This window comes from Brassica napus, chromosome A9 (genome assembly GCF_020379485.1).
Source record: "Brassica napus cultivar Da-Ae chromosome A9, Da-Ae, whole genome shotgun sequence".
Taxonomy (NCBI): Eukaryota; Viridiplantae; Streptophyta; class Magnoliopsida; order Brassicales; family Brassicaceae; genus Brassica; species Brassica napus.
In genome coordinates, this window is record NC_063442.1 from 4,995,636 (window position 1) to 5,019,625 (window position 23,990).

General features: G+C 36.7%; 5 protein-coding genes across 6 annotated transcripts; 1 reads left to right on the forward strand and 4 right to left on the reverse strand.

Moving 5' to 3' along the window:
* Window positions 1–252: 252 nt before the first annotated feature.
* On the reverse strand, window positions 253–2,577 carry LOC125577992. The gene is made up of 2 exons (XM_048740219.1): window positions 898–2,577; window positions 253–807 (listed from the first exon to the last, which is right to left on the reverse strand). The coding sequence occupies exons 1-2, from the start codon at window positions 2,575–2,577 to the stop codon at window positions 253–255; spliced, it is 2,235 nt and encodes a 744-aa protein (XP_048596176.1).
* Window positions 2,578–4,407: 1,830 nt separating this feature from the next.
* Window positions 4,408–6,840, reverse strand: LOC125577756 (magnesium transporter MRS2-2-like). Of its 2 annotated transcripts, XM_048739499.1 has the most exons (9): window positions 6,724–6,840; window positions 6,388–6,649; window positions 6,247–6,276; window positions 5,677–5,830; window positions 5,474–5,595; window positions 5,058–5,396; window positions 4,893–4,967; window positions 4,701–4,820; window positions 4,408–4,609 (listed from the first exon to the last, which is right to left on the reverse strand). In XM_048739499.1, exons 2-9 carry the CDS (start codon window positions 6,613–6,615, stop codon window positions 4,523–4,525), a joined length of 1,155 nt encoding a protein of 384 aa, XP_048595456.1. In that variant the 5' UTR covers window positions 6,616–6,649; window positions 6,724–6,840; the 3' UTR covers window positions 4,408–4,522. The 2 variants fall into 2 exon arrangements, 1 of the variants encoding a protein (XP_048595456.1); XR_007316138.1 differs by lacking the exon at window positions 4,408–4,609 and having other exon boundaries at window positions 5,057–5,396; window positions 6,388–6,834.
* A 606-nt stretch (window positions 6,841–7,446) lies between these two features.
* LOC106371739 (beta-D-xylosidase 4-like) lies at window positions 7,447–10,796 on the reverse strand. The gene is made up of 5 exons (XM_013811837.3): window positions 10,285–10,796; window positions 9,508–9,795; window positions 9,225–9,394; window positions 8,195–9,051; window positions 7,447–8,114 (listed from the first exon to the last, which is right to left on the reverse strand). The coding sequence occupies exons 1-5, from the start codon at window positions 10,720–10,722 to the stop codon at window positions 7,537–7,539; spliced, it is 2,331 nt and encodes a 776-aa protein (XP_013667291.2). The 5' UTR covers window positions 10,723–10,796; the 3' UTR covers window positions 7,447–7,536.
* A 4,499-nt stretch (window positions 10,797–15,295) lies between these two features.
* Window positions 15,296–17,929, forward strand: LOC106371737 (O-fucosyltransferase 38). The gene is made up of 10 exons (XM_013811835.3): window positions 15,296–15,543; window positions 15,630–15,732; window positions 15,840–15,907; window positions 15,983–16,071; window positions 16,156–16,462; window positions 16,726–16,862; window positions 16,938–17,151; window positions 17,238–17,422; window positions 17,504–17,599; window positions 17,669–17,929. The coding sequence occupies exons 1-10, from the start codon at window positions 15,352–15,354 to the stop codon at window positions 17,802–17,804; spliced, it is 1,527 nt and encodes a 508-aa protein (XP_013667289.2). The 5' UTR covers window positions 15,296–15,351; the 3' UTR covers window positions 17,805–17,929.
* Window positions 17,930–17,941: 12 nt separating this feature from the next.
* On the reverse strand, window positions 17,942–20,406 carry LOC106366243 (histone acetyltransferase of the MYST family 1). The gene is made up of 9 exons (XM_013805825.3): window positions 20,050–20,406; window positions 19,873–19,961; window positions 19,740–19,799; window positions 19,464–19,673; window positions 19,274–19,342; window positions 18,983–19,144; window positions 18,669–18,762; window positions 18,396–18,538; window positions 17,942–18,316 (listed from the first exon to the last, which is right to left on the reverse strand). The coding sequence occupies exons 1-9, from the start codon at window positions 20,333–20,335 to the stop codon at window positions 18,113–18,115; spliced, it is 1,317 nt and encodes a 438-aa protein (XP_013661279.2). The 5' UTR covers window positions 20,336–20,406; the 3' UTR covers window positions 17,942–18,112.
* Window positions 20,407–23,990: the final 3,584 nt, after the last annotated feature.

Genomic DNA, 23,990 nt, shown 5'->3' on the forward strand with positions numbered 1-23,990 from the left:
GTTCATGTCCTTCTCGTTTATAAACGAGAGATCGAGACGAATTACCCAAAATACCCTCTATCTTCGTCCGTAGTAACGGTTCTGATTGGATGAGATACTACCCTATTTTAGGAAATTACTAAGACGCTCTAGTATGAGAACGACGCCGTTTTGAGGGACAAAGTTTTTTTTTTTTTTTTTTTGTCACTTAAACTTTCATTAAACTAAATAAAAGAGGAGATGGGCCTAAACCGTAGCCCAACCCAAGGTCCATTACAAATTAAAAGAAGAAAGGAGCACCGCTTTTGCGACCCCATCGGCAACAGAATTTTTCGATCGAGGGATAAACGAGAATGAGATGCTTGCGAACTCAGAGGAGATCACTTGGATATCACTCACGATTCCAATGATTTCTTTTGACTGAGATTTGCTGGTTATGGCTCGAATGAGCGTTGAATTGTCGGAGCAGACTTTTAGATTCGTGAAATCCAAAGTCAGCGCCATATAGAGGGCCGTTCGTACTGCCAGGGCTTCTGCGATCAGCGGAGAGTTGACTGAGGCTTGGATTCTCGACCCTTGCGTTGTAGCTGTTAAGGACGGTCCGGAGAAGGTCCACCCCAGCCCCGCCGTCTTTCTGCTTGCATTCCATGCCGCGTCTGTAGCACACACGATCGGTGGAGGATTCTCTGAAGAATCTGGAGGTCGATCCTTGCTTTCCTTCGGTTTGGGAGGTATCTTCGACTCTGATGTTTTTCCTTGCGCTTCCATCCAATCCTTTGCATGTCTTAACCCTTTCAAAGCTATGTCTTCAGGATTGCTTCGTTTATCCTAAAAAACAAGAGCGTTTCTTGATGTCCAAAGGACCCAACAGATCCAAGGAAGAATATTTAGTGTAAAACCGGAGGGTGGTAGACAAACAGCTTTACGGAACTTGACAATAGCTTCTTTGAAGGTTGACTCCGCAGCTATGTGAACTGCTGAATGTAGAGGTACACACCGCCAAACTCTCTTCGCAAAGGGGCAGGTAAAGAACAAGTGTGTGCTTGTTTCATGTTCATTACACCTAAGGCACTGAGCAGCCGATCTTACACCTCGTTGATATAGGTTTTCTCCGATAGGGATTGCCTTTTGCACTACTGCCCAGAGGAAGGCTTTCATCTTTGGTGAGAACTCCTCTGCCCAAATATCTTTGATCCAATGAAACTCCTCAGCTTGACTTGACTCTGATTTCTCTGACCAGGGAGTGGAAGCAGCAAAATACCCTGATTTTGTAGAGTAAACTCCAGAGGATGTCGCATGCCATATGTAAGAGTCCTCAGCTCCTTTCCGGCTTGGTTGCAGGCAAATGATCTGTTCCAAAAACTCAGGTAAAACCTCTTTTATTCTTCTGCTGTTCCAACTTAGATCATCTGTTAGTAAATCTGAGACAGTGAGGTCTAGATCAGACTCCTTGATAGGTCCCATAGGCTTCACCATCTTATCAAGTGAAATCCACGAGTCTTTCCAGAGTCGTATTGTTTGCCCATTACCCACTGCTTTCCCTAGGTTCTTCGTTAGAAGGTCTCTTCCAAATAGGATTCCTCTCCATCCATGGGAACACACCTTAGGAGAATCCACATCTAGAAAGTGCTTACCATGACAGTATTTTCCCAAAAGCACCCGTGCTAGCAGACTCTCAGGGGCTGTAACAAGCCGCCATGCCAATTTTGCTAGGAGAGTTTGATTAAATGTTTGGATATCCCTTAGGCCTAGTCCCCCCATCTCTTTAGGTTTTGTTAGACGATCCCAAGCTACCCAACAAATCTTTTTCTTTTCGTCTGCTCCATCCCACCAGAACCTCATAAGCACTGATTGGATTCTTTTACATAAACTGACTGGGAGCATAAAACATGACATTGTGTAGGTTGGAATGGCACTGAGGACTGCCTTGAGCATAGTGAGCTTCCCAGCCCGAGAAAGCTTACTTGAGGACCAACTGATAGCCTTTTGACGGATTCGGTCAACAATAGAAGTAAACAAATCTTTCTTCCGTCTGCCAAAATGTTCAGGCAAACCTAGGTACTTACCCAAGCCACCTTCCTTTGTAATTTCCAATATTGACTTCGCTTGTTCTCTGACTTCAGGGGGAGACTTACTTGAGAAAGTAACAGAGGACTTCGACTTGTTAATCATCTGGCCTGAGGCTCGTTCATAGTCTTTTAGGATCTTCATCAGAATCTCACAGTTGGTGGCCGAAGCTAGACCGAAGAACATCGTGTCATCTGCAAAAAGCAGATGACTAACTCTCGGACTTCCCCTTGCTACTCTGACTCCTTGGAGTAATCCCTTCTTCTCTGCACTCTTGCAAAGACCTGACAAGACTTCGCTGCAGAGGATAAACACGTAGGGAGACAAGGGATCCCCCTGTCTAATGCCCCGGTAAGGTTTCACCTCTCCATAGACAGAGTCATTCACTAGATAGGAGTAGGAGACCGTAGTAATACACTGCATTAACCAGTTGATCCACTTTGCATTGAAGCCGAGTCTCTGTAGAACTTGTTGTACAAAACTCCATTCTATTCGATCATAGGCTTTGGACATATCAGTCTTGACTGCCATTGTACAGTTTTTTTCTGCCTTTGATGTCTTTAGAAACTGTAGAACCTCATGAGTAATCAATACATTGTCTGCTATAACCCTTCCAGGAATAAAAGCTGATTGATTTTCCGACACTATAGAGCTTAGCACCGATTTTAACCTTAGGGACAGTAGTTCTGAATTTCTGTTGATTCGAGTGGTAGTGATGCTGCGACAAGTCACTTCTGAATTTTTTATTTAGAATAAAACTGATTCCACTCCATAATTTATGACGACATCATAAAATTTACAAAAACTCAAGTTTCGTTATTTTTGTCTAATACTCACTATTTAATTAAACCAAGTTTTGGTTGATGTTTCAATTTTATTTGTCATTTCATGTGCTCGATTATGTTATGTTATAAATGAGACAGAAAAAAATAATATTTTATCATGCCAAAAATATGGAGTACAATATAAGATTTAGCTGGCATCATGAAACCTAGCATTATTAAAATTTTGAATAAGATTCCACTATCCAAATGCGAAGCACTTGAGGCATAAAGCTTCTAAAAATTGTAAGGATCTACATGTTATTAGGAAACAAGATCATGTGATAAAAGGATTAGGAGATAAGAACATACTCCTTTATCACAATATAAATATATGATCTTATCTCTTAATACATGTCTAGATCTATATGTTAAATTGACATGTTTTTATCCATACAATACACACAAAATAAAATATAAATAGTTTTTATACGCGTCTTCGTTCATACAATCTCTAATGATGTTTGTTTGAACATTACAATAACTTTATTCAAAAATATTAAAATATGAAAATAAAATATAGATAGTTTTCATGCGCGTCTTCGTTCATACAATCTCGTTTTCACAATTTATAAACTTCAATTTACATTTTCTTGAAATGATATTTTACATTTTAGCAAAAAAAAGGATGAAAATAAATGTAATTTCGTTTGAAATAAGCGAACATGTAATTGATTAGTGGGAGGAAAATGTTAGATGTGCTATGGACAATTTTTTAATTTATATCAATTGATTTATATTGTAGTACGGACCCTTGCTTTATATCAATTCTTGTTGTGACGCGACGGACCACACTATATAAAAGATTATTTATGTAAAATATTTATAATAAATGAAATTTGATTTTTGTGTTGTTCCAAGAGGCAATTCCTACTACGTCAGCCAATAGTTAATATATTTGTCAACCGTCAGCCAATTAGGTTCCTTGCAGAGTGGAAGAATCTATCATATTATTTTAGTTATACCAATTTTATATTAGGAAAAGGTACAAAAATAAATAAAATAAATGGAATCTTACTATTTTATTGTTGAGTCGACGACGATTCCAGCCTCCGGCTCAAATCTCCACGCGAATTGATGACGTCAACAATACTTTATACTTTTCTTACTTTTATATTGTTTAAAATTATAAAATCCGTAAAATGTGTGTGGAAACACGAAAGCATTGTTGCATTATCTTTAGACAACGTTTAGGTCATTAGCATTCATAAATTTTTATTTCAGAGCTCTTAATTTACCGGCTGAGAAACTAATTGGATTTTACAAATATTTGTTTGGGAAATAAATAACAAGAGCCTCAGGTCCAGTATAAGCCCAAGCCCACTTACCTTCTTTTACGTCTAGTGGAAGCCAAAAACTCATAGAGAAGAAGCAAAGAGGAGAACCCAAAACTCAACTCAAACACAATTTGTGGAAGCTTGAACTTGAAGTATTCTACTTCTGTGGAACACATAAATAACACAAAGAAGAGACTAAAGTACAAACTAAATAACATAAACTATGATTCTTGAATGCTAATATGGGCCAAAAGCTTGTTGGCTTATAAAAAAAACTTTGGTTTATATTGATATAATTGTAAGAAAATGATGTATATATAGAGAAGAGTCACGCTCATCTTTACAATTACAAGTCTCAATGCTTTCTGCAGTATCTCTTTAACTTCCCACAAGCCCTTTGTACCGAGCATGCGACATAATGAACACGAACAAGATTACACAACACATCCCCGTACCAATCACAACCTGCAACAACAAAACCGGATTTACATTAGTCCTGAGATTTATTAATTAATGTATCTTTATCAAGCAAAATATCAAGAACTTGGTTACATACATATTTGAACATGTATCCATGGTCATTGTTCCATGTGTATGGAATGTTCATCCCGAATATTCCAGCGACCAGAGAGTAAAACGATGAGCAAACGGTTCCAGAACTCAACACAAGCTCCAGCTGCAAGGTTTTAAAAGATGATCAAGAAAAGAAACTCATGAAGATGATAGAAAAATTTCAACATTCACTTACCTGAATCAGCTGATTACGATGATTGTCTAGCTGGATGTTGATGTAATCCTCTGTGTCATCGATATACTCACGTAGCTGCACCAAAAATAAATAAAAATTGAGAGCTGGAAGAAGAAAAGTTTTTAAAGAATAAAAAAAGACACAATGAAGGAGCAAGAAGATAACTGTTGTTAATCTGTTCAAAGTGCTGTCGATTTGCATGAAGTATGCCTCGAGCAACATCTCAAGCTCTTCAACATCGTTTTCATCCCCACGAACTGTGGCTAGACTCGCTCTGCTCGCTCTCGAGATCTTGGAGCCTATTGTTGGGGAAGTGAGATAGTAATTTGGACTAGTGGACGCTGAGGAAGCGCTGAAGAGTTTCCTCGAAAGGTAAAGATCTGCCATGTCATCATCATCGTCCAGCAACTGTTCCAGCTCATCTCTTACCTTTTGAACTCGAGCTGTTAACCGAGTCATTGCACTCTTCAGCTTCCGAACTCTATCCAAGTTACGGCTACTAATCTACAAAGATGAATGTAAAAAAAACACTGTTAAGAACTGGAACAGCGTTGATACTTAAACGTTTGAGTGTACCTTACCTTTGAGGTAAGTTCATCCAAAGCAGGATAAGCAGCTGTTTCCAACTCTGTTGTTCTTGCAGCTAAGAAGCTGCAGATTGCTTCCAAGAAAACTTCAAGCGCCCGAAACTCAAATGGGGATTCTATAATGCAACAAGCAAGCAGAGATTTCAATAAACCTGTAATGAAAAGCTAAGAGCTTGTGGAGGAGGATAGTAAGGTACCATCTTCTTCACCAGCATCAGCGTCATTATGTGCATTTGAGCTTTCTTTCCCATCTCCTTGACCATGGTGTTCTTCGTTACCAACAGGTAAGCGTCTTTCGAGCTCCTTCACAACTGGAATAACATGTTCATCCGATGGATCCCTAAGCAAAACCTGTAAATGTAATCGTTACTAATACAAGATGAGATAAGGTTTCATCTAACTCAATGTTCTAAAAATCGGTCTAGGTTGCGCATAAATGCCTGTCTTGAAGCTGCTCCTCTATAAAGATCCTAATTACCGCCTAGCAATTTCTTGAACATTGATACAATCAGTCATAGGCTGCGCATAAATGCCCGTCTCGAAGCTAATCCTCTATAAAATGCTTAATTACCGCCTATCAATTTCTTGAACATTGATAGAATAGGTCATAAGCTGCGCACATTGATAGAATAGGTCATAAGCTAATCCTCTATATAAAGAGCCTAATTACTTGAATATTGATACAATCGGTCATAAGCTACGGAACCTAATTACTGCCTAGCAATTTCTTGAACAATTGATACAAAGGAATCAAGAAGAAAACCAACCTCTTCGGAAGTGATAATCGCCTTGATATGCTGCATCACACCACACACACACAAAACAATCCCACTGTGAAACCAAACAAAGAAACAGAGAAAACTAATGTCTGAAGAACAAATTAGAATGAAGTACCGAACAATCCTCACCTCCAAATTGAGCACAATGGCTCTCTCACGGCCAAGAATAGTAGACGGGTAAGATAAATTCGGGTCAAGAATCCGAAGATCACGAGCGTGGATCTGGACGCGGTGCATGATAGCATACTTATCAACATCAAGCGCCTCACTCTCTCCCGTCGCGACTATACTAACCCAACTCCGCGACGATTGAGGCTTCGTCTTGGTCGCTACCATGTTAACGCTATTATGCGCCATCTCTGAAAACGCACACACACTTCCTCCACGCCGTCTGGTAAAAATTCAACCACCGTAAACCTCACGCGAATTTGAGAAAGAAAAAGAGAGAGAGAGAATCAGACATACGAATTCGACGGAGGAGGAGACAAAACCCTAAAGCGAATCTTCGTCTTGTCTGCTCCTCCTTTTTCATCAAAAAAGATTTTCCTTTTCGAGCTTTTCTGGTAGGTTTGGTTTTTGTGTTTTTTTTTTTTTGTCCGGAAGGAGAGTTTTAACAGTTTCAGATTAAATCGAAAACGTGATTACTTTAATTCTGTTTTCTTTTTTTCCCAAATCAAACCGGAGCTAACCGAAATAAACCGTTAATATAACTATAAGGAGTAGAGAATTTATCTAAACTTGCTAAACCCAAATCTGTTATTACATACCTGAATTACCATACTATTCTCGTTTTAGATAAGAAAATATCTCAAATGTAATAATAAATACTAGGACTATCCCTATAAATATACTATAAATATATTTGGATACCATTTTAAAAAAAAATTCTTAAATAACACAAATAAATTCAGAGTCGGAATTTAATGCAAGTGAAAGAAAATCCAAACTAGCTAAAACCCAAATCTGATAGAATGCAAGTTAAGTCTAAATTTACATACCTGAATAATTACCATATACTATACTCAGCATTAAGAAGAAGAAGAAAAAATGATGTCAAAAAAAAAAAAAATCATATCGATTTATATACTTGAACTATCCTATATGTAAAATGGTATTAATAGTTTAATACCCATGAAATCGACTTTTCATTTCCGATAATTAACAAAAACAAATTTGAAAAAACGACAATTCACAATTTCAGTTTTATTCCAACTTGCATAAGCTTAAGCATGTTTACAATTTTTTTCATTTTAATTTAAAAATTAAAATCCACTAGAATCAGATTCTAATACTCAAAGAATGTTTCAAGTCACCAACGTGAAGACGATGCTGACCCAAACCAATCTTCCTCTTACCGATCTCATCAACAACGCTTAGATCTTTACAGACATCAACCTTAAACTTAACCACCGCTTCTTCCATCTTCCCCAAACGAATTTTCTCAAACCCCAAAAGATGCTTCCTCGGCGCTCCATGAACCTCCGGCGGCGTCGTGAACAAAAACACCGTGTGAACCCCTTCTCTCTCCCCACCGTTCCTTACCTTAACCTGAACCTCGAAACCGGAGACAGTGTTCTCGCAGTGTGGTCCAACCGCATCCAAAGATTGACACTCCGATGATCGGCAAACGTGATTCTCTTCAAGACGGAGAGAGACGACACGTGGAGCTTTGACTAAGCTGTGGCTGAACTTGGTGTAGCTGAGTCCATCTCCGAAGGAGTAAACTGTTTCTCCGGTGTAGAACCGGTAAGTCCGACCCGGATACCCGTTTGATGTATCGGGTCTCATGTTCATATTCGTCATCGGAACTTTCTCCACGTAGGATTGTGGATACCACGTCATTGGTAACCTTCCACCTATAATATCATAACTCACCGGTTAACACCGGTTTAAGCTAACCAAATTGCAATTACAAAAAAAGTAAAAACAGTCTTACTTGGATTATAACGGCCAAAGATGATGTCAGCGATGGCTATACCACCAGCTTCTCCGGGGTAACCAACCCACAAGATTCCGGCGATTTTCGGATCATTCTTAGCGAAAGTAATATCAAAGCCTCCACCAGACATGATCACAAGCAAGACAGGTCCTTTAGCAGCTTTAGCCACTTGTGTCACCAGCTCTTGTTGTTGTCCAGGAAGGTTCAAATCAACTCTATCACGGCTCTCTGCCTCTATAGACTGATCCGCACCCATCACTAACATCGTCACATCCGCATCTGCGGCTAGCTTCGTGGCGCCTTCTACATCCGCCACCGCGCAAGCCACATTGGAACATCCTTGTAGATACGTTGTTGGCACGGTCCCGGCCAATCCTTGAAGCGGCGTTGTGTACTTGCACGGCGTGCCTTCGTAGTTTCCGATCATTGTTTTGGTGACATTAGCGTTCGGTCCAATCACGGCTAGTGATTTGATCGTTGTATGAGAGAGAGGTAAGCATCCGGTGTTTTTCAGCAGGACAATGCCTTGTCTCGCTGCTTCTGCGGCTAGCTCTTGGTTCGCCGGCGTGCAAACGTCTTTAGGACCTAGCCCGCCGTAGATTTGTTTCTTTGGATCTCCGTCGAAGAATCCTAACCGCATAAGGGTCAAAAAGTTGTTTGAAATAGCTTTGTTGATAGCTGCCTCGCTTACCAAACCGGCTTTAACAGCAGCTTCTGTGTGTTGACCCAAGAACGAACCACAGTTCAAGTCCAAACCTGCATTGATAGATATAGCTGCAGCTTCCTCTGGAGTTTTGGTATAGTGTTGGTTCTTATACAACACATCTACTGAATCACAATCTGAAACAATGTACCTATTAAAAAATAAAAAAAATCAGAACCCAAAATTGTTTAGATTTGACTGGAAAAAGTTATAAACCTAAGATTAAATGATACTTACGAAACTAATATTATATGTTGTGGTTTCGGCTTAGAACCTTCTAGTATTAAAAAAAAAGGTTCTAAAGCTGGGTCAGATAATAATTACCCGTATAACTTCCACTCGCCGCGGATAACACCAGCAAGTAGATCCGGATCAGCGCATGTTGGTTTACCGTTAACTTGATTATAAGAACACATAACACTAGCCACATTCCCATCAACCACACAACTCTTGAACGGTGGTTGATATGTATCGTCCATGTCTTGTTGATTCACCTACTCCAACCAACAAAAAACAGAAAAACAGTTAGTAAAAATGTGACAAAAACAATACAAAACACTTAAAAAATGTATTTTTTGTCATTAGATTTACGATTTTGAGTCATTACCACGGCGTTGAAATTGTAACGTTCTACGCCTTTCCAATTATCAACGTCGTAAGCTGTGTAGTGTTTGCAGCATGCAGCAACTTTGAGGCGGTTAGCATCTCCACAGTCAGTTTCTTGGAGACCCTTAACGTATCCTGAAGCATACTTGCTAGAAAGCAATGGATCTTCTCCAGGAGTTTCTTGTCCTCTTCCCCATCTCGGATCTCGGAATATGTTGACATTCGGTGACCAGTAAGTTAAACCAGCTAATCCAACGTTGTACATTGCCCTCGCCTCGGTCGAGACAACCTTAACAATTGAGTAATAAACAATGTCATCCAACAAATATTTGTGTGTTCACTCCGGTTTAGCCTAGCCGGACTGGTTTAAAATGTACGAAAACGAACTTGTTGAAAATTGGTTACTTGTAGCATACGTAAGAGAAAAACAAGAGGTCTAGTTGCATTAACAAGTGAGATATTTCAACATTATCCAAAAAGAGAAACAAAAGCAAGGACGATGATAATATTACAAAAATAAAAGTTTTGAAAAATTGTTTAATAAAGATAAATTTTGTGTGTGTTTTATAAACTTTCTATTATTTACTAATAATAAGTTTATTTTTTTAAAATTAATTATTATTGAATTACTATTGGCCTAATTCTATGAAAATGACAATCACATAAAATAATGCAGTTATATTTAAACTGTTTTTAATATGTGTGAACAAATGAAAAAAATATCATTTTGTGAGTATAAATGTGTATAAAGAAGTGAAAATGGATAAAAATTATTTACCTTGCCAATGGCTTGAAACAGAGATACGTTAAAAGAAGCGGCGGTGAGTATGACCTGCGGAAAGCTCGTTGCGCCGGGAACTAGGCCGGAGAAATGTGTACCGGGTCCTACGTAAGAAACGCCGTGAAGTGCTTCCGACCACCATTCATACGTCGGAATACCAAGCCGCGTCACGCCGTTAGCTTTATTCACTAAAAACCCTATCTTTTCTTGTAGCGTGAGCCTCGCGACAAGATCAGCGACTCTGTACTCGATCTTCAGCACAGTGTTGCAGAATCCATAAGCTGCCAAAGATGGGTTTGTGTCGACATCGCAGGCAAAAGCCGGCTTGGATTGAGCGTTAGATAAATGTGAGAAACAGAGAATGAAACCTAAGAAGATAAGAAGAACAGAGGATGGTGCTCTGTTTCGCCTTGTTAGTGGAGAAGAAGAGCCCATTGTGTTGTTATGTTTCGAGTGTTGGCAGGGGATATTATTTTTGCGTTTAGTGATATACTGTTTATATAGTAATGAGCTACTATGCTCAGCAAGGTTTGTATAAATAATCTAGGCGTGTATTATTACTTTGAATATTTATCTTTTGGTCCTATTAAAATTGAGATTATGTGAAAAAGTGTTGATACGGTGTTCGAGGAAAGAAATAATGATTCGGACCATACGGTCTAATGTGGATAGTGTTAGTATTTATGACCTCTGTTCTTTCATCTTTGTTAACTTTTTAATATAACGAATCTTGCATGCGAGTGGGTTTTTAACTTTTAGCTTTATACATAAGTGCACAAAGAATATTCGACGTATAAAACTGTTTTTGTTCTCTTTTCTGCATGACCGTATAAATACTTTCTAATTAGTGGTTATTAAGGTGGGAAATAATATTTCTCTCAAAGGAGAAAAGAAACGTGAGAAAGGAATCGTGGATCCCAATAAGCAAAGAGTGTTTGGTAGTGACCCGTGACGGTGTCGTATTATTTACCAAATGGTAGAGTTTGTCGAGCTTCATAGTGCAACTTGCTTGCCTTCTCTGTTTCGAGTCCGTGAATCTTAATGGTTTCCCACACTTTGTTTCTATTTGCATGACAGGCTGTCTCTTTATTCTTTATTAAGGCTCTCTCATGCGCGTGATTCACTAGCATTGTATTACTTCATTCACATCAAGATTAACTTTATTCTTTATTAAGGCTCTCTCATGTGTGTTTAGTTAATTTGATGATAGTATTGCGATTTCAAATTTCAAAAATATCTCAATCTAAATCAAACAAGCTAAGAAGTTTATTTGACTGAAAACATATGATGAAGGCAAATGTTTGTGCTACTTTTTGAGAAAAGAAAATAAAATCAAGCACCACTTGGATTCAGCTTTACGTATATTTGAATAATGAATATGATTTTTATGGATAAAGTGATGGTATTATCATTTGGGTGTATAGTATAGTTGATCGGGTTTTCAGTAAATGCGTTTCTTGTCAATGGCGACATTCACAAAAAGATTAGAAAATCTAGAGGTTAGTTTGATTGTCTGTTTGAAATATTTTAGTCACCTGAAAAAAATGGATGCAATTAATTATGGACATTAATAACTCCCTCCTAACTAAAAAGTAATACTCCTATTTGTTTGACACGTTTTTTTTTTTTTTGTCATTGAAATAACTTTCAAAAGTTTGGTCTCCAAAGCTCAATGCTTTGAAGGAAACAGAGAGAAGACAAACCAAGATAAAGGGACATACACCAGTAGGTGATTAAGAGCACCCGCAATGGTGTTACTCTAAGGAGAGTCCTTAGAAAAAATGTATTTTGATTTTTTTAAGTATTATTATTTATTTTTTTTTTAGACAAAAAAAATAAATATCAACCAATCGCGGGTCGCTACATGTCGTCGGGACCCGCAAATAGTGCAAAGATTCACTAAGAAATAGTCCTTATTTAGGAATTTTAAGGATTGAATCCTTAGCTTTTGGTGGAATCTACCGATTATTTAATTATTTTTCCCTAAGGACTCCCCCTTAAAGATTCCCATTGCGGGTGCTATAAGCGAAAAGAAAAACATACAAAGGAAAAAGAGTTTTTGAGATATAAATAGCCTCATACTCCATTAGCTGAAGCCAGTGCATGCTCATCTTGAGTATGTAGATGGAGAGGAGACGGCATCGGCACGAATGATATCAGTAAGCCAACTTGGACCTCCACGAGCTAATAGGATTGAACCCATCCATCTTTAGTGACACTAACAGCTATCTCAATTACTACTCTATTACTACTCAATCACTACTTCATCACAGCAGTGTTTCACACGTTTATAAGATGTTATTAACTTAAAATATAACCAACTTTATAAAAAAAAATACGAGACTGAAGAAGTTATGTCGAATTTGAATTTTAATCTACACTACGGTCAAAGAAACAAATATTTATAAGTAATCCACTCTATCAAAAAATACTGAGGAAAATTCAAAAATTTCAACATTATAGAGAACTAGTTCTTTTATTTTTATAAAATATTTATCATATATGATAAATACAAGCCATCAAATTCCACATCAACATGAACATCAACATCCAATGCATGTGTACCTTAAACCATTTAGGGTTTTACGTCTCAACTACGTTACGACAAGGTCTCAATCATATATGATATAAGCCAAATGTTTCTGATTTTTCTCCATATAATTGTTTTTGAAATGAATATCCTATTTCACAACTATTATATATAGATATATGTATTTTTATATTACAAGGAAACGAGTATATAAGTTTTTTGAAAAAAAAACATTTTTTGAAAAAAGAGTACATATACTTTTGTCCAAAGAAAAAGAAAGGAGTGGGGTATATATGATTGAAACCCCGTAACAAACTAAATATCCTTCATTTTCTTTTTTAACAACGGAACACATACTGTTACACCCACAGAAAAAAACAGAACACATATACTGTTGTTATTAATTAGTACCAGTCATCATCCGGTTATTGGGGTTTTATTTATTATTTTACCATTTTAGTGTGCATGATTGTACCTTTTCAATATTCCACATATATACGTTAACCACTAGAATCTTAACTTGTCGGAAACTACTTTCGTTTCTTATAGTTATATACTTTTTTAATAAAAAATTGGATATAGTTTCTTCAATATGATTTTTTACTATTAATTACATAAAATTTTTGACCTACTCATTGAATTATATACATTAGGTAGATATATATATATATATATGTGGTCAACTATTGTAATTATTCATATTTCAAAAACCCAAAAAAACTCCTAAAATACAATAGGCAGTATGGAGGAAACTTGATCATAACTGGATAAAATTAACTTGATTAACATATAAGACTTTCCAAACATCTAATACTAATCATTCAATATATATATCATAATTTGATCGCCATGGAAATAATTATTTTCGTATCATTTATGGCCATAAGGACATGGCATCGCGCGATTACTCACCTGGTTAAGAAGAAGTTCCTTATGTCGGAAAAGTTCGAGAGTATTTGCTTCCGAGTTTCCATCCTTACGTTAAATATCAAGTATTATCCACGTTTGGTCATATATCCAAGAAAAGTTGGCAACTATGTTATTGTTATAGTATTATTATATGTGCCACAAATAAAAAAGAATCATATACCCACTCAAAAAAATTATATGTTAGTTTCAACTAATGCAATAATGATAATAGTAATTATAGACATAATATATAGTGATTAATGAATGATACCAAGTACTAAAAACTTCATTAACACAATAACACTGTAGTGGGTTTACTATAGGTAACCATGTTCTTCACTAGTTGATTGCTCAGTAGTTTAATTAGATGATAATCATTATGGCTTGGTGTAGATGTTCAAATTAGTTAGATTTTTGTTGAATTTGAATATCCATAATGGACCGTCTGGTAACAATATCAATTGCCAAACAAATGATCTTCAAAATCTGATCTTACAGGTCCCCATTTATTTCATGTTGTAAATCTAAAACTAATGTACAGTAGCGTACAAACATGTAGTAACAAGACATTATTGTCGATATGTTTTGAGTGAAGAAGAATATAGCAAAAGATATGCCCCATGACCCCGATCGCAGCAAAATAAATGAACATATGGTTCCTTTTTTATTTATTCCCATATAGTGATCAAACTTTATACCTTTCGTTATATATCACGTGGAATCTAGCAACTTGTTCATTCATTAGTCCACCTTTACTAAAGTAACAAAAACAACTTCTACCTTCAATCTACTAAAATAAAAAAATACACTATTTTTTGTTATGTTTAGATAATGATATAGTCGTATATAGCAGTTGATAGAACAAATCACAAGTCACAAGACTCACAAAACACAGAACAAGTAGTTGCATAGACTGTAACGAAAAGAAATATTACACATATACATGTGAACTACGTACGAAGAAGATTAAGGTTGTGATATCGGACCTGGGACTTTCGTGTCGCCATTGGTTAGGTGTAAATGTCTTTCAGCATTTCAACTTATCTATTGATCACTATTATAGATGACGAAATCCATTTCAGTCACTTAAAAACAAATCAAAGTACTGGAAAAATCAAAGAAAAGAGGCAATATGATAAATTTTTAAATGTGGGATGATCTGCATCACTTAACAAATGATTTTTAATTTAAAATAAATAGGTTGCCATAAAGATTTGAGGTTTCTTCTTCAACTTGAATCACAGCTTCTGTTTTGATCTCTTTAACCTATTCCATCCCAAAACTCAATCACTAATTTCCATGTGTTTCAAGAGACGATCGAAAACGGTGCGTTTTAAACAAGAGTACCGGTACGATCATCACCGGTACACTATCGAATTCGAAATTCCGAAATTACAGTAAATATGATAACAAAACCGGTGCGCGCTTGGAAACGTGCCACGTTCGTTGACCGTTCCAAGAAATGTCACCGTTATAATAATAAAAAGACGGTACGACGTTAACCGGACACAATCAATTTCGAATTTCCGGTAATACAGCCACCGAACCGGTTTTGAACGAGCAAGAAGCTTGATGTTCGGAGTGAAAGAGACCGTTGTAGATCTGTCTTCTTCTTCCTCAGAGAAATGGTGAAACACAGAAGCTCATCTCGCTCTTCTTCTTCTTCTTCTTCTTCAGCTAGATTCTTCTCCGTGAAAGCTATACCTCTCTACTTGATCTTCATCTTCGCTTTCACCATCTGGTTCCTCGTCTTCACCTCCAGAAACATACAAACCGATGACCAAACCCAACATCAACACCATCGAGATTCAAGGAAGGTTTGATTATAAACTTTTACTGGGTTTTTGATTTAGATGAAGAAATGAATTGTCTTTGATTTGATATTTTTTGTTGGATCTTTCAGAATTTGCAGAAAAAAACGAGTGAAGATTTAGATTCTCAGCTCTGGACTCCTCCTTTTAGCTATGGTTTGCATCCTTGTGTTAAACCTAGTTCTAGATACAAAGGTACAGTCTTTAAATCTCTGCTTGATCTACATTAGAGGTTTTTGTTACGTTTGATTTCATTACATGATTGGTCTTAAACATGATCTTCTTTTGATCTTTTTTTGTAGAATTTATAGAATCAGATCGGTATATAACAGTGAGAAGTAATGGTGGACTGAATCAAATGCGTACTGGTGTAAGCAATCACTAAACTATAAACCAATGTTATAGAGGATTATTGTTTAGTATAAGCATGTTTTTGTTCTTATAGATAGCGGATATGGTGGCTGTTGCACACATTATGAATGCAACTTTAGTGATTCCTGAGCTGGACAAGCGGTCGTTTTGGAGAGACTCAAGGTTATTCTATTTTCTTGGATCTTAGTTTACTTAGTTATGAGGTTTTGTTCTGATTGCTAACTCTTACTTCACTATATGCATCAGTGTGTTCTCAGATATTTTCGACGAGGAACATTTCATCGAATCTCTGGGAAGAGATGTGAAGGTTGTTAAGAAGCTTCCAAAGGAAGTGGAGTCTCTACCTAGGGCGAGGAAGCATTTCACTTCATGGGCTAGTGTTGGATATTATGAAGAAATGACTCACTTGTGGAAGGAGTACAAGGTCATCCATGTGGCTAAGTCAGATTCTCGCCTTGCAAACAATGACTTGCCTATTGATATTCAGAGATTGAGATGTCGTGTGCTGTACCGTGGTCTTCGCTTCTCTCCTGCTATTGAAAGCCTTGGACAGGTTTGTACCCTTTTACACCTCTTCTTAACTAGGTTGTAGTGAAAGATGATTCATTTGCATACACACAAGGTTTCAACCTTGTGTTCTCTTTAGCAGTACAGATGTTGTGATGTGTTTGGGGCCTTTTATTAGGAGAAGAATGAATACATCTAGTTTCTTAACATACATAAGTCTCTTAGTAGTTTTAATGCATTTAAGAGGTGTCCTATGGGGGCTTCCTGTAGACTTTGGGTTCTGAGCAATCATGACGGTGACAACCACAGAAGCTGGTTGAACGACTCAAGTCACGTGCTGGAAGATTCATTGCATTGCATCTGAGATATGAGAAAGACATGCTGGCTTTCACTGGCTGTACTTATGGTCTTACTGATGCTGAATCCGAAGAGCTCAGAGTTATGAGGTAATTGTTTACTCTCATGTGCATCTATTCTTAACTCCCTTGTTTTTAGCTCAATATGTTATCGGTTGATCACAGGGAGAGTACAAGCCACTGGAAGATCAAAAGCATAAACTCAACAGAGCAGAGAGTGGAAGGGCTATGTCCATTGACTCCAAAAGAAGTGGGGATATTTCTGAAAGGTCTTGGTTATCCTGAGTCAACAGTCATTTATATTGCAGCAGGGGAGATCTATGGTGGTGATGATAGACTCTTGGAGCTTAAATCACGCTTCCCTAACCTAGTCTTTAAGGTTTGTGTAACCACACACCTCTCTCTCTCTTAGTCTTTCATGTTACTGAGAATCTGAAGATTGATTATGTACTGAATGTTTTATAGGAAACGCTTGCTGGGGAAGAAGAGTTAGAAGGCTTCACAGGCCATGCTACTAAAACGGCTGCTCTTGATTATATAATATCTGTTGAGAGTGATGTGTTTGTTCCTTCACATTCTGGAAACATGGCGAGAGCTGTTGAAGGTCACCGCAGGTTTCTAGGACATCGCAGGACAATCGCTCCAGACAGGTTTAATCTTAACTTCAAGAAGGTTTTGTCTTTTACTCATTTTGTTATAGCCCATGACTAAGTTTTGTTCTTGTGTTGCAGGAAAGGACTAGTGAAACTATTCGATAAGGTGGAGAGAGGACAGATGAAAGAGGGAGCAAAGTTTTCGAATCTTGTAAAGGCAATGCATCAAGACAGGTGATTAAAAGAATCATACACATTTGGTTCTTAGACAAGTCACTAAATATGCAATATAACGTTTTGCAGGCAAGGTGCACCGAGGAGAAGGAAAGGACCAGCACAGGGGATCAAAGGACGTGCTAGATTTAGAACTGAAGAAGCCTTTTATGAGAATCCATATCCAGAGTGTATTTGCAGTTCAAAGGAGCACAAAGAACCCTAATTGATTTTACTTTTTTATGTTACTTGAAGTTTGAACCACCCTTTTTTTTGGTGTCACTTCTACCTTTTATAGTCAACAAATTACAAACGATATTTATAAATAAATATTAAATCTTTTATCTAAACTATTGCCAACATAAACAAGAATGAAACACTTAGTGGTAAATACCATTCAGACAAAACATTTCTAAAGTTACAAGATCGACTGAACAAAGTCGTGTTAATAGTTTTACACACGAGTCTTCTAAAACGATCTGCAAAGTCATCTAAAAAACACCACACCATTTGAAATGTAATGGCTCTTACTCGTTAGCTCTGCTCTTTGTAAGGAGTCCATATCATTTTGCTAACGTCTACATCAAGACCACCTCGGCCTGCGGCTTTCAAATGTCGATCAAGAACTTTAGGATCCGCACAGATCACATGTTGTCCTTTTCTGTACTGTATCAGTTCCAAGCTCTGAAGGGTGCTTAGTATATCTTCTGCTTTAATCGCTGTCATGTCGCTCAGCTCCTACATTAGAGAAAAGATTGGGATATATGAAACAATCTGTTGATGGATAGGATGAGTAAGGGTGTATATATATATATACCTTGATAGATATGTTTCCCTTGTGCTTTTTCAAGATGTCTAATAGAATCCGAGTCCAGTAACCTCTGTAACTCACTAAGCCTAGATCAGAGAGGGGTCTTTCTGGTGTCCCCACTTTGCCTTCTTTCTTTGAGAGTTCATAGGCTATATATAACACAACAGAATGGATAAGTTGTCATCAACTTCACAAAAAAAAAAAAAGAGAGAGAAGAGTATACTTTATAGAGAGATGTGAGAGAGGAGAACAAGAGATTTAGATGGAAAGAATGCTCACAGAAGGCTATTAAGAATTTGCCATAGCCTTTCCTTTGATATGGAGGAAGAGTAAGGATGCAAGCCAAGTTGTACGCTTCTTCAGAATGCTTTTCCTGTACGTCAATAACCAAAACATCAATGGTTGAGTTCATGCTTGTTTTAATTTTCGAAACTTATTTCTAGATGCATCTCATATCACGAGGCAAAGAGTGATAAGAATACAATCAGTAAGAAGTACTCGATAAAAATCCTGTCAAATTACATGCCACTTACCAGTTGTAAACCTAAATATTCTAGGTAACAGTACCACAAACAAACAAAAAGGCTATGTACCTTTGAGAAGTATCCAACCATGTGGCAACCCCGTTCATCACATTCACAGAGAATATAGAACAGGAACAAATCAACGTCGTAGTAAAGAGTCTTGTGGTCAAGAAATAACTTCGCCAGATAGCAGAGGTTCTGTGCATAGACCTTGTTCTTTTTACCATCTACCTGCAAGATATTATCACAAAGAAAACTCCCAAGGTCATGAAAATGTGAGAGTAAATTATCAGCTTCCATATTAGCACTTGCAGGAATACAAAGACCACAGCAGACCATATATATTTCTCTGCATATTACCTCAAACATTGACAAGGTAGAGCTTCGATAGATTTCATCCCCAGGGGGATGCTTCAGATCACATTTCCTCTGCATAGAAACAGAGCCATTAAAGAATAGAAATGTAGATATGAAAGCTCAAAACATTCAAAATTAACAGAAGAATACGGCAACAGCGAATACAAATGATAGAAACGTGCCAGTTGCTCACCATATGTCTTTGAAGCTGTTCTTTGCGCTTCATGAAATTCAAGCAAAACTCACAGAAAAAGAGCTTCACACAGTCGTTGTACTCAGGTGGAAACGGAGAGAAGTACCAAGTCTCAATCTCATACTTCCCAAGCTCAATCGTTGCTATGTTCTTCACCTTCGTGAACTCCTCATGTTCACGCAAACTCGCAGCATCCAGCTCTTCATGACCCTAAATATACCAAAAGATATCAGAACATAGCCTCCTCCACTAAAGTTAAGACGATCACAGCTTTACCTCTACATGTGTCTCATCAATCTTCCGTTTCTGGTGACGTGTCATCTTCAAGCTAGTCACCTATAACCAAACACACAGTTCCACTCAGTGCTCAATACAACAACCAAAGGTCAAGACTTTGAAGAATAACTACCTTATCTTCAACTTTCTCATCTAAGGCACACTCTACAGAGTCAAGATCAAGCTGATCAAGCCTAATCCATTCATCCAGTCTTCTATTAACTGCAACATCATCAACAATCCCTAATCAATAAATCAATCCCTAAACCCTAGATCACAAAATTGGAATCGAAAACGATGATTGACATACACTCTGTGTAGTGAACGTAATACTCGTACTCGTTGTTCCCGTCGCTATGATTCTTTCGGCGCTCGATGACTTTCACGGGATGGTACTTCCCGTCTCTCCATAGACACGACACGCGAGTGCCCACCTCGAGCGGGAGCATCCTCGTTCTTCTCTTCTTCGACGAATCCAATTCCGAGGGAGTGTGATTCGGGTTCGAAGCTGCGACGGTGGTTGGTGGGTGATTGTGGTTCGACGACGGAGATGCGGTTGTGAAATTCGTCGTCTCTGTGTTCGCAGACGATCCCATGATTTCAATCGGGTCGGAGATTTCCCGGGTGGATTTTTTCTCTCAGCGGGTAATTAAGACTGTAAGCTCGAAGGATGTTGGCCCATTAATAGCTTGTTAGCTAATATGGGCTACATCTCTATTAATGGGCTTTCAATGCCATATATTTTCAGAATTTTATCCTATGATATATTTTAAATGAATACTTTTATCAGTGAAAATTATAAATGTGAGTTTACAGAGAATAACTTCAATAACTTAGGTTAAAATAAATTCTGTAATATTATATATTAATAAACAAGATATTATAATTATATATCAAATTCAAACGCATCTTTAATTTTTAATTTTAAATTAAGTAGTGTAACTCTAATTGGTGACTATGTTAAAGGAACAAAATTATGGTGAATTCTTTGTTTTTCAAAATTTATACCAGTTATATTAGAATTTTATTCAAATTACTGAAAGGTGAATTCCATTTTTCTCTCTCTAAATTCCTCATGGAGGGAACGAATTTATAAAGAAAAATTTCCATATTTTTTTTATTTTTTCAATTCTTCAAATTTTATTTTATTTTTCTTTATTTTTTTCATTCTTCTAGTGGTTACCAATTGAAGTCGTATTGATGGATGAGCGAGTAATTATTTTACATAATTATATGCATGTTCTATAAGCATGAAATTATTTGTCTTTATTTTTCTAAATTCTCACTTATTTTTAACTTCGTTGTAAAGAATACAATTCTGATATATTTATTCAAAATGCTATTAGTTTCTTTATTTATCTTATATAAATTTGGAATTCAAGTTATCTGTTTAAGAATAGTATTAATAGCTGTAGTTTTTGTTATAGTGATCAGATTTAGTAATTTCAGTGCTAGAGATGTAATGCCATGTAAGTAAAAAAATATAAATATAAAGCAATCGTAGGATAAATAGTTTTAAATACAAGAACAAAACAGAAAATATTACACTGAAAGACAGTTTCCATCTTTCTATTAACATAATAAGTCACATTCTGCTACTAGGACAGTTTCTTCTAACATGTTCTCTTATTTCTAACTAAATAAGTACATTCGTAACTAGACTGGTGAATGACCCAAATAATTTTTATTTTATCGATTTTTTTTGTCATTCAATATCTTCTATTCTTCTCTTTCTTAATTCATAATTCCTTCTGAGTTCTAACAGATACACAACACCCACAACCACACACAGCCACACCACCACCACTACCAATGATGACTCCAGCACCAAAATCACCATCGGACCCAAAACCCAGCTTCACCACCGATCAAAACACCACCGTCACCTGGTCCGTATCCACCATATCCCGGACCACCTCCGCCATATCCACCAGCTGCTGTGTGACCCGCGTAACATTGAAAAGGGGGCGAGTCGATCCAATTCGGTTGATGCAATTAAACCTTAAAATTTTCAAATCTAATTTAGATCTGTAAAGTTTCATTTGAAATGACTAAATAGTGATGAAAACGAATGAAAAAACTAGAAAAATGTGGAGGCCGCCATTTTTGAGTTTGATAAATCGCAGATAGGTTACAGAGAAGGAGGAGATGACATAATTACAATTCTGCCCCTCACTGAAAAAACAGAAAAAAAAAAAACAGTTTTTAAGTGAGATCGAACTCGGGTATGTTGATTAAAAACACATTCACTTACCAACTGAGCCGACAAGTCTTACAGACAATTATTGGTTGTTCTAATATTCAAACCACCAACATATGTTAAAACCAATTCAGTGTACAAATCTATTGGTGCATAGGTGAATTTTGTAAAATTGTGTACATGTGGACAGTGAAATATCTGCAAAGATGTACCCATGTACACATATGTAATTTGTGCATATGTAACCATGTACACATGTACACGTGTACATGACATGAGCTGTACAAAATAAAATTGTACATAAAACAACTATCTTTCTACATTGAAGCATGATCCCATATTGAAACAAATTGATCGAACGAGATTTGCAAAAAATATTTCACAGGCACACATGCTTATGCATTGAAAGCTAGGTTTGGAAGGTTTTCTTTCTTTTTAAAACACATCTAAAGGTGTTCGCATGTTTAACATATATACTTTCAAAAGAAATTTACATGTACACATATATGTTTTTAACTATCGACAACGGCTAACTTGTATAATATACATATTATATTTTATCAGATATTTACATGTACACATATATTTGAGACTTATGTTAGATGTCTAATATGTTGTAAATTTGTGTGCATTCGCTAGACATGTGTACATTAAAGGTTGGTGGCGTACTATTTGTACAACAAATATGATTGTGTACATGTGTACAACACTAGAAACCTCTGTGTACATGTAGATGTTTTAGCAAGTGAGATGCATGAATACACAGAGATCAATAGCTGATTTAAAAATCATTGTCGTTAACAACTCTATTGGAACTTTAATGGAACATGTTTACTTTGTTACAATGATATATTTAAAGTGAATAATTGAAAGTTTAAGACTAAATTAAGAAGCTATTTATGCAATTTGCAAAGTTAAAAGTCCAATAGAAAACTTCCAGAAGTTCAAGGATTCGTTCGTGTAATCATGGAAGGTATGGTATGTACAATTAAAAAGTGAGGATTCAATTTGAAAAGGATATAATTGCATATCAGAAACTTTTGGGGCAGATATGAATATACTCAAAAGTCGAGGGACCAGATGTGAAATAAAGCCAAAAGTGGCCATTGTTGGTCCTCGAGCTTTTGCGAAGAAGGAGATCCGTGTCGGAGAAGCTCGAACCGGTCATGGCTATTCTTACAGCTCCAAGAAGGCGATCTGATGGTGATGAATCGTGGTGGTATGAAGAGATCGTGGCTTGATTTCATGGGGAAGATAAAGGCTCAAAGCTCGCGGCTTCAGGTGATGACGGAGAATTGCAAAGAATGACGGAAAAGAAGTTTCACGGCCGGTTAACTTCTTAATTTTCATCATTTTTTTCATTAAAACCACTGTTTTCCAGAATTTTTTTTTGGAGTTTCTCAGCCATTAAAATTGTTTCTCTGTTAAAAAAAGAGAGAATAAAACTAAAATTAAAAATTGTGGGACCTATTTAGTTTCAAGAATAAATATAGTTAGCTTGTAGTTACAAAAAACTGCTTTACTAGCAATAACTGCCTTATAATGTAATAAAAACTCATAAACTGCCTTATAGTGTAAATAACTCAACAAAACAAAGTGACAGAGGGAGTTTTTGTCGTGAAAGGGAAACATCCAAACAAGGCTTTATGATTCATACTAATCACGAGATTCACAGATCAACACCTCGCAAAGTTCCAAGAAGTAAAAGCCAACACACAATTCAAAGTTCCAAGAAGGAAAGACCAACGCACAAAATTAATCATCCTGTGTCTTTGAAGTTTTTTTGGTAAAAATGTCTTTGAAGTTATGGGATAGCCGGATAGATTCGCATAACATGTTGATATAAGAAATTCGCATTCGCACATTTACAATTTTTATCTTGCAATTTACTATATTTTCATCAACTACATATCTGTTTTTTTGCCTGGATAATGATCCATATTATACTTACCTTCAAATGAAGAAAGAATAAAACCGATTCATGTATATTCAGTTTTCTCAAATGTTAACGCGTTGATACCTAACAAAAAAAGGAATTATCCACCTGCACT

Excerpts from the sequence above, each read along its gene's own strand:
- LOC125577756 (XM_048739499.1), bottom strand. The coding sequence starts at position 6,615 with ATGGCGCATAATAGCGTTAACATGGTAGCGACCAAGACGAAGCCTCAA. Across the intron at positions 4,968-5,057 it reads CTTTGAACAGATTAACAACA|CTACGTGAGTATATCGATGA; the intron begins GTTATCTTCTTG and ends TTTTTGGTGCAG. Across the intron at positions 4,821-4,892 it reads ATCGTAATCAGCTGATTCAG|CTGGAGCTTGTGTTGAGTTC; the intron begins GTAAGTGAATGT and ends AAAACCTTGCAG.
- LOC106371739 (XM_013811837.3), bottom strand. The coding sequence starts at position 10,722 with ATGGGCTCTTCTTCTCCACTAACAAGGCGAAACAGAGCACCATCCTCT. Across the intron at positions 9,395-9,507 it reads GTTACAATTTCAACGCCGTG|GTGAATCAACAAGACATGGA; the intron begins GTAATGACTCAA and ends TGGTTGGAGTAG. Across the intron at positions 9,052-9,224 it reads GGCGAGTGGAAGTTATACGG|GTACATTGTTTCAGATTGTG; the intron begins GTAATTATTATC and ends ATTTTTTAATAG.
- LOC106371737 (XM_013811835.3), top strand. The coding sequence starts at position 15,352 with ATGGTGAAACACAGAAGCTCATCTCGCTCTTCTTCTTCTTCTTCTTCT. Across the intron at positions 15,733-15,839 it reads ACCTAGTTCTAGATACAAAG|AATTTATAGAATCAGATCGG; the intron begins GTACAGTCTTTA and ends CTTTTTTTGTAG. Across the intron at positions 16,463-16,725 it reads CTATTGAAAGCCTTGGACAG|AAGCTGGTTGAACGACTCAA; the intron begins GTTTGTACCCTT and ends TGACAACCACAG.
- LOC106366243 (XM_013805825.3), bottom strand. The coding sequence starts at position 20,335 with ATGGGATCGTCTGCGAACACAGAGACGACGAATTTCACAACCGCATCT. Across the intron at positions 18,763-18,982 it reads TGGTTGGATACTTCTCAAAG|GAAAAGCATTCTGAAGAAGC; the intron begins GTACATAGCCTT and ends ATTGACGTACAG. Across the intron at positions 18,539-18,668 it reads CAAATTCTTAATAGCCTTCT|CCTATGAACTCTCAAAGAAA; the intron begins GTGAGCATTCTT and ends TGTTATATATAG.
- LOC125577992 (XM_048740219.1), bottom strand. The coding sequence starts at position 2,577 with ATGGCAGTCAAGACTGATATGTCCAAAGCCTATGATCGAATAGAATGG. Across the intron at positions 808-897 it reads TTGTCAAGTTCCGTAAAGCT|GATAAACGAAGCAATCCTGA; the intron begins GTTTGTCTACCA and ends CTTGTTTTTTAG.